The sequence below is a fragment of the Ochotona princeps genome, chromosome 29 (assembly GCF_030435755.1).
Source record: "Ochotona princeps isolate mOchPri1 chromosome 29, mOchPri1.hap1, whole genome shotgun sequence".
NCBI classification, from domain to species: Eukaryota; Metazoa; Chordata; class Mammalia; order Lagomorpha; family Ochotonidae; genus Ochotona; species Ochotona princeps.
This window is the reverse complement of record NC_080860.1, coordinates 17,769,093-17,777,782: the sequence shown is the minus strand read 5'-3', so window position 1 is coordinate 17,777,782 and position 8,690 is coordinate 17,769,093. Positions and strand designations below refer to the sequence as shown.

Genomic DNA, 8,690 nt, shown 5'->3' with positions numbered 1-8,690 from the left:
AGGGTCTGAGCCTTTTCTAAGTGATTGAGGGATGGGGTACAGTGAGGAGCTGGCCCCTGCACCCCGTATCCCACTGAGGGGGGAAAGAGCCTCGCGCCCTCACCCCTCTTAGCTCCTGAGCTCTGCGTCCATCCCCAACGGCCTCCGCCCCACCCCCACTCCCGCGCGCCCCTTCTCCTGCAGCCCTACATTCCCTTTCCCCCCATTCCCACCAGTCCACCCCCCAGAGCCCCCATTCCTATCTACCCCCCACCCCATCACCGCCCGCTGGTGGGTGTGACCACGAGTTAGCACCCTCGCCCCCTTCCCTAACTCCCTGGTAAACAACCCCCCTCTGCGTGCTCCACCCCCTCACCCCCTTCACCCCGCCTCCATCCCCAGGTCTCGTGAGATTTGGTCCTGGAAGTCAGAGGAAGCCTCGCGCTGATTGGTGGGATCTGGCGGGGCGTTCTCGCGCACCCGGAGCCTGTCGGCCGGCGTCGTCTGGTTCTATCCAGCGTCGTCTGGTTCTTCCCTTAGGGTTTGCCGGCGAGGCTCGCGCTGCCGCAAGGCGTCGGCTTCCGACTCTCTCCCCGTCCACCTCCTCCGCCCCACTTCCCATCTCGACTTTCTCCTCAGGTAAGTGGGGATAGTCCTTCTAGAAGCTGCAGCTGCTTTCCTTCCCCCCGGGCCTCGCGGAGCCCCATTTTGTCTCTGAGACGGAGGGTGGAAGGGACGGACGCCCAGCGATCGGCTACGCGCGCGGTGTCGGGGGCGAAGGTTGGACGGGCGTTAGAGGTGTCACCGAGAAGCTTCTCCTGGAACCGAGAAGCAGCGGGGCGCTGAGGGAGCGTTGGAGTCGCAGCTCTCGGCATGGAGCCCTCTGGGTGCTGGGAGGTCAAGGCGGGTGGCGAGCATCCTGAGGACGAGCGAATGGAGTGGAGTGGGCGGTCAGAAACATGGCAGCGGATCCCGTGGCTGGTTCCCTTAAGGACCGGGTCACTCGGGGAGGAAGCTAAGGGGCTTGTCGTTCAGCTTGTCTTTGGGTTCCACTGAGGAGAAAATCTTGAGGGGGTTCAGAGAAAAAGGGCGAGTTCCCCATGAAAGGGACCGGATCCAGTGTCCAGCCCGACCCCAGTGTCCAGCGTTTGCGGTCCTTGGTTCTATTATTTGCAGAGGTTTTTCTTGAAAGTTCTGGGTTCGTGAATACGCGTGTTAAAATCCAGTCTCCTTGTTCTTGGAGCATTTTAGTAAACACCTCCAGCTTTACGGCGGCAGCAGGTGATCGGATCCACAGGGCCTCTGGAAACGGAAGGACTTGTGGACCCCAGGACAGGCTCAGACTGCTCAGAAGGCCTTATCAGGTAAGACGCGTATCCTCTGGACTATCCTCAGGTGCCCGCAGAAGCCCTGGTTGCCTTTGACCCTGAAGAGCAAGTAAGTAAAAAAGTTGAGAACCAAGTAATAAAGGCATATCCCTTGGGATTAGCAGGCGAGACTCGGGTTGACCTTATCTTTAGACAGGTCCTGTTTGGTGAGGGAGAAGTAATCAATCCCTTGGTTAGATCTAGATAGCATTGTGTCTGAGATAAAATGACCCCCTGCTGAGTAACCGGAGGGTGTTTTAAAGATTTTTTTAGGGCCCGGCGCGGTAGCCTAGTGGAGCTTGCTTTGCACAAGCACCAGGATCCCATATGGGTACTGGTTCTAATTCCAGTAGCCCCGCTTCCCATCCAGCTCCCTGCTTGTGGTCTGGGAAAACTGTCGAGGACAGTCCAAAGCCTTGGGACCCTGCACCCATGTAGGAGACCTGGAAGAAGCTCCTGGCTCCTGGCTTCGGGTCGACACAGCTGCAGCCTTGGGGCCACTTGCCGAGTGAACCAACAGTTGGAAAATCTTTCTTTCTGTATATCTGCCTTTCCAAAAAAAAAAAAGAAGAAGAAGAAGAAAAGAAAGGTTTTTTTTTTTTTTTAGTTAAAAAAAAAATTGGGGGGGGAAAGGCAACTTTGTACAGAAAAGGAGACAGAGAAAAAGCCTTCCATCTGCTGCTTCACTCCCCAAATGACCCCAATGGTCAAACCTACCGATTTTCCCCTCTTTCACAAATTTGTTGAATTTGAAATCGAAAACCTATAATTCCCTGTGGCGTAATCAGATTTCAGTCTTTCATTGGCTATTTGGAGTTCCCAGGGAAGGGATACTCAGAAAGGTCTTAAAAGAGCTGCCGAGAAGCCAGAGGAAAGACGCAGGGGCCTAGCGCTCTGGAGTTGCTGCTGTGAGCCTTCCGGAGGCGGACGGCACTGAGCCGGGTGAGTAGGAAGCCTGAGGCCTCCCGCCTCCAAGCCAGGGTCTCCTCGGGACATATTGGCTAACGCTGCACGCCTGAGGAATTTCTCCTCTTCTTGCCTTTATGATGAGTTTTGCTTTTGACTCTATCTTAGTACGAAAGTGTTTTATTTCTGTGTATTTCCTAGCCCCACCCCTCCTGGCTCCACCCCCTCTCCTGCCTTGCTCCGCCTTTGCCCTGCTGTCTACCCCGCCCCCTGCCGTTCCTAGTCCCACCCCCTGACCTGTCTAGTCCCGCCCATACCCTGCCTGGCCCCGCCCCTATACGCACCCACCCTCTGCCCTGCATTAAGGTTAGATTTAGGGTTTGGGTTAAAGTTAGTGTTAAGGTTAGGGCTTGGTTTATGAGTAGGGTTAAAGTTAGTATTTTTGTTAGGATTAGAGTTGGCATTAGTAAGGTTGGTAGGGTTAAATCTAGGGATAAAGTTAGAATTAGGGCAAGGTTTGTGGCTATCGTTAGTGCTACGTTTACGGTTCGAGGTATGGGTTATGGTAAGTGCTATCATTATGGTTAGGGATAGTATTAGTGTCATTGTTGAAATTTTGCTTGTGCCTGATCAGGAAGCTGAAATTGGCAGCAGAGCCAGCATCTGAACCTGGGCATTGTGATAAAGGATGAGGGTGTCCCAAGTGACAGCTGAACTGCTTGCTATCCACATGCATACCCCCAAACATATGAATGTCTTAAATCGGGGCTTTGAGCCATTTAGGTATTTATAGCATCATTTGTGAGCCATAGAAAATTCCCAACTTAAAATTAGCCTCCTATACATATATTAAATTTCAAGTCCCACCTGTGATTGGCTTATCAGAGGCAGATCAAATGATGTCCTAGGCCACAAATTTCTCACCCAGTTAAACAGATATTGCTTGTTTGTTTTTAAAATCTGTTCATGTATTTTAAAAGTCAGAGTGGCAGAGGGAAAGATGTTCCTTCTGCTGGTTCATTTGCCAGATGGCTACAATAGCCAGTGCTGGGCCAGGCCAAAGCCAAGAGCTTCGTTTGGGTCTCCAGGGGTCCTGTTTCCTGGGCATCTTCTGCTGATCTTCCCAGACACATTCACAGAAAGCTGGAGCAGAAGTAGAGCAGCTGGGATTCCCAAATTAGTGCCCATATGGAATTCTGGTGTCCCAGGTGGCAGCTTTACCTGTTTTGCCACAATGATGAATCCAACACAGTGATTTTTAGAAATGAAAAAAGACTTAAAATTAATTTGGAATTTAGTTAATGACGTTTTAGGTACTTCATGTGTGATTAGCTCATATCATACATGGTTTTGTGACTTTACTAGTTACCTCCTCTCCAATCCCCCCCCAAATCATTAAAAAATATTTCATGGAATATTTAAGAGGAAATTTTTTCACAAACTACATGTATTCCTTATCTTTTCCCATGTGATTTGTTTGTTAGATCTGTGATCTGTTTGCCAGACTGTGTGATGCTTCTCTTCCATTGTCCTTGAGTGATAAGTCATTTTACCCCAAAAGTGTAGGGTTGTTTTCCAGGCTTCTTTTTGCCCATTTGCGGGGAGAAGGGGTGGAAGTGGGAGATGCAAGTAAGTGAAACTGGGTGGATCTGGGATGAGGCCAGTGGTCACCTTGCCCTCTCTTCGGCAATTTTCCAAATGCTCATCCTGCTGTTGACAGAAGCAGAATTGGGACTTGGTGGCCATCAGGGTGCATTGAGGGCCCTCCCCCTGCTGTTGCCAGAGCAATGACTGTGCCTCTGAGTTGTTCCCTGTGAAGGGTGGGGAGTTGGTACTGCCTGCGTTTGGCCCAAGAAGAATGCCCATTTGTTTCCCATGTGTCTCTGCAGGATCCCTTTCAAAACCAGTTGATCAGGATGAGTATCTTGGCCCCACCAACACTCCTGGAGCTGGCAGCGAAGAACCTGCTGAAGAATGAGTCCTTGGCCATCGCCGCCCTGGAGGAGCTGCCCAAGGAGCTCTTCCCACCACTGTTCTTGGCAGCCTTTAATGAGAAGTCCAGAAATACTTTGAAGGCAATGGTGCATGCCTGGCCCTTTGCCTGCCTCCCCCTGGGGGCTTTGATGAAGGGACAGGAGATACAGAAGGAGACCTTTCAAGCTGTGCTTGATGGGATCGATGCACTGCTTGTCCAGGAGATTTGCTCCAGGTGAGGGGGGATCTAGTAGCAAGCAGGACCTTGGGAGATGGAGCAAGATCAGTGAGAATCAAGGAGCATAGAGAACCACAATTGTGTCAAGGGCTGTTAGAGGAAGGGGCTTCTGGTTATGGAGAAGTGGATTAGGCTGCTGCACCTGCTCCCTCCTGGTGGACCTTAGACATAAGAGGAGTGGAGACCAGGGAAGGATTCTGTGAGAGAAGATAATCCAGGAGGATTCAGAGTTCAAGAAGGAGGGTCCCAGTGGGGAAGAGAGCAGTTGCTGGCTGGGATAGGGAATGAAAGAGCATTCCATAACTCGCCCTTGTGTTCTCAGTTAGTTATTCATTTCCCCCCACAGGAAATGCAAACTGCAAGTTCTGGATTTGCGCAGAAATGCTCATCAGGACTTCTGGACCGTATGGTCCAAAGCTGAGTATGATGCAAGCCAGCCTCCAAAGAAGAAGCAGAAAGTGGCCGATGACTCCTGGTCAGGCATGAAGCAGACCGTGGCCCCCATGGAGGTACTCGTAGACCTGTGCCTCAAGGAAGACACCTTTGATGAAGTGCTGGACTGCCTGCTTGAGAAAGTCAAGGAGAAGAAAGGGTTGCTGCGCCTGTTGTGCAGAAAGCTGAAGATTTTTGCTATGCCTTTGCATGATATTAAGGTGATTCTGAAGATGGTACAACTAGATTCTATCCAGGATGTAGAGGTGAATTGCACCTGGAAGTTGTCCTCGCTGGGGAAGTTTGCTCCTCTCGTGGGGCAAATGTTTAATCTGCGACGCCTCCTCATCTCTCACATCCATTTACTTCCCTGTGCATCTCCTGAGCAGGAAGAGGAGTGGGTTGGCCAGTTCGCCTCTCAGTTCCTCACTCTGCACCATCTTCAGGAGCTCTACCTTGACTCTATCTCTTTCCTGAAAGGCCGCATGAATCAGCTGCTGAGGTGAGGAATGCAGACCAGGGTAAGCCCTTCTTTGTCTCAGTGGACAGTTCCAGGCACCTGTCGTGTGCCAGCTGCTGACAGTGTGAGAGAGGAAAGTCTCTAAAGTCAGCACAGCATCTTGTTCACTGTGGTACCCCCAAGCCTGCTGCCGCATGGCTCCCAGAGAAGGGATAGAGGTCAGTAACACAGCATCCATTGGGTGAGTTAGAGACTCAAGGTTGGTTCTGCCTCACAGTTCTAGTCCAAAGTTTAGCCACATCTGGTAATGACTTTCTTGCTGGCAGAGCTCCAGAGCACTCCAGAGAGTGCTTGCCAAAGAGACAAGGTGTATGTGTGCGATACCCAGTCATAGTGGCTCTGGAGAAAATCTATTGATCCGTCTGTGAGGCAGACACAATTACCACTTGATATATCACAATAGGGGTTAAATTGGAGCATGAATTTCAAAGGCAATGAGCCACCTCTAGAGCTATGAACTAGTGGAGTTGCTACCAACAGTTAACTCCTTGATAGCAGATTTTATAATGGGGCTTTGGGGACTGGCAGGGGCTGACTCTGAACTTTTGCCTTAGGTAGTGATGCCCAAGTTATTCCAAAAGCAGCAACATGAGGGCATTGAAAAGAGAAACCCCCTCCCCATTAATGTGAAGTTTTAGATAGTAAGCTGAACACTCAGCTGCTTGCTCAGTGTGGACCCCTCTCTATCAAACCTGTATCATCCTTCCTGGGGAGCATTTGAGATTCATTTTTTTTCCCCCAATCCCATCACACCACAAGTAAATTAGGCAGAAAGGACTGCTAAACTTGGCCTCACTTAAGCGCCCTTTCACAGCACAGCTTCTTGGAGCTGACTCTCATTGGAAGACTTTGGGTTCTGAACTCTCTCCCACCTAAACCCCTTGCAAACACAGTCCCATTCCCCAGCACTCACTGCTTTCTGTTTGGCTGCAGGTGCCTATCGAGCCCATTGGAGACCTTGTCCATCACCAACTGCCTGCTTACGGAATTAGACCTGGAGCATATGTCCCTGTGCACCAACCTCCGTAAGCTCAAAGATCTGGGTCTCAGCAGCATCAACTTGACCAGGGAGTGCGTGAAGTCCCTGGGAGTCCTACTTGAGCAAGCCTGTGTCAGCCTCCAGGACTTGGATTTAGATGATTGTGGGATCACCGATCCCGAGTTCCAAATCATCCTGCCTGCTCTGAGCCGCTGCACCCAGCTCACAACCTTTAGTTTCTGTGGTAACCGCATCTCCATGGTCGTGCTGGAGAAGCTCCTGGAGCACACCGTCGGGCTGAGTAATCTCAGCCATGTGCTGTACCCTGCTCCACTGGAGAGTTACGAGGATGAGCAAGGCACCCTCAACCTGGGAAAGCTTGTCCACCTGCATGCCAAGCTGAAGCAGCTGCTTCAAAAGTTTGGGCGGCCTGGCATGCTCTGGTTCAGTGCCAACCCCTGTCCTCATTGTGGGGACAGGACCTTCTACGATCCAGAGCCCATTCTGTGCCCCTGTTACAGGTCAACCTAATGGTGTATGCACCCACTGCCTCATTCTGGGCAGGCGCACATCAAAGCTCAGGATGTAAGGATCTTTGAAGGGAATGTACCACAGTTTCAGACCCTAGTTAAGTCTGATCTGAAAAAAGCAAAAAGATGAGGGGAGGTAGAGGGAGCAATTGTTTACTTGCATTGGGGGGGCTGGGTTAGAGAGATGTATCTTATTGATTTAGAAGCATGAATCTGCATTTCTACATGGAAATTTTGACTTGAAATTACATGTGGAAATTTTCTCTGTATGAATGTTTATTAAGAAATGATCAGAAATAAAAAGCCTTTATGTGAACCTTCCTGTGTCCCATCTGAGATGTTGGCCTGCTTCCTCGGTTTGGACTGGGAATGTCTGGGTGCTGACTAAAGCGGAAGGCACCAAGCATCCAGGATGCTTCTGCATGCTGAGTGAGCAAGTCACAACCAAGATCCAGTTGGCTTTTGCCTGGGTACCCGTTGCCTCCTGTGCACTTTTGTTGCTGTTCATTGGATCTGTGCATGCAAAGTGCATCCCCAGGAGCTGGAACATGCTAGCTGGCTGGCCAGTCATGGGCGCTTCTGAAGCAAAGCATTCTTCACAGGGGCCCTCACTGCCAAACCTGTTGATACACTGGGCCCACTCCTCTCCAGTGGACCTACATACCTCTATATCTGGGCCTTTGACTGCACCAGTGTGGGGCTTGCACAAGTCAGACCCCTGGTTCTGGAAGGCAGGACATCCATCCTGTAGAAGGGCTGGAGTCCCGAGGTCTCCCTCAGACTCCCAACCCATCCAGCCCCATCCAGCCCCATCCAGTTGTGCCCTGTTATAGACATCTATGTTCCTTGTGGTGAAATGTTGACATCATTAGTTGCTATTATTGTTTCACAGTTTTGTAGGTATAGAACTTCCTCACTTTTCCTGCTTCCTCCCTCTCCCTTCTCTCCCCCTTTTCCCCTGTGTTTTACAGTAATATATTCCTCCAGCTATAGTCTCGACTCCAGGTTTCTGCTCTTTATGTATGTCATGACTTTGTAATACGCAGTGTTAGGGATTCTAGTATTTTGTTGTCTAAGTACATTTAACAACTTTACTGGGGGCCTATTTTTATTCAGAAGGAGAGATGCATTCTACAGATTTTCTTTGATTCTTGGTACTCTGGTCTCCATTACATCCTTCATTTGAGATCCGTAGTTTTTAAGATTTATTTACTTAGAACAGCTACAGAGAGGGGAGAGAGAGAGAGCGTGCATGCACACTGTAAGACTTCCACAACTGGGCTAAAATCAGGAACCTAGGACTACCTCTGGATTGTCCATGTGGAGGCAGGGACCCAAGGACTTTCCCAGGCACAGGAGGGAGCTGGATTGGAAGTGGAACAGCTAGGATTCAAATGGGTGGCCATATGGGATACATGGATTACAGGCAGTGATTTAACCAGCTATACCATAATCTTGCTCCACCTCATACTTAGTATTTGCATCCCACACTGAGAACAGAGCATCTTTCATAGTCTTGTGGGTGAGAGAATGAGTTTCTCATTTTCTCATAAAATCTCCCTGGGTTTTAGAGTGAATAAAACCCCTTCCAGGTCCCAGGGAGGATGTAGGTGGAAGCAGGTGAGTGCAGGGCTTGGGGATTGGCATTGGGTGTGGGGCACCATGCGGGGCAGTGTATCTAACAGAGAAGAAGTTGTCATCCTGTGGGGTGGGAGCCCCTGATTACTGGGCAGTTGGCCTGACTCCAGGAAAAAGGACTGCCTGC

At 50.3% G+C, this 8,690-nt stretch overlaps 1 protein-coding gene across 1 annotated transcript; it reads left to right on the top strand.

Annotated features, from left to right (window-relative positions):
• The first annotated feature begins 596 nt into the window (after nucleotides 1-596).
• LOC105942177 (melanoma antigen preferentially expressed in tumors-like) lies at nucleotides 597-7,111 on the top strand. Its single transcript, XM_012928911.2, has 5 exons — nucleotides 597-618; nucleotides 1,261-1,343; nucleotides 4,142-4,461; nucleotides 4,811-5,398; nucleotides 6,350-7,111. The coding sequence occupies exons 3-5, from the start codon at nucleotides 4,169-4,171 to the stop codon at nucleotides 6,924-6,926; spliced, it is 1,458 nt and encodes a 485-aa protein (XP_012784365.2). The 5' UTR covers nucleotides 597-618; nucleotides 1,261-1,343; nucleotides 4,142-4,168; the 3' UTR covers nucleotides 6,927-7,111.
• Nucleotides 7,112-8,690: the final 1,579 nt, after the last annotated feature.

Coding starts and splice junctions, on each gene's coding strand:
- LOC105942177 (XM_012928911.2), top strand. CDS start 4,169: ATGAGTATCTTGGCCCCACCAACACTCCTGGAGCTGGCAGCGAAGAAC. Junction 4,462..4,810: donor GTCCAGGAGATTTGCTCCAG/GTGAGGGGGGAT, acceptor TTCCCCCCACAG/GAAATGCAAACTGCAAGTTC. Junction 5,399..6,349: donor CGCATGAATCAGCTGCTGAG/GTGAGGAATGCA, acceptor GTTTGGCTGCAG/GTGCCTATCGAGCCCATTGG.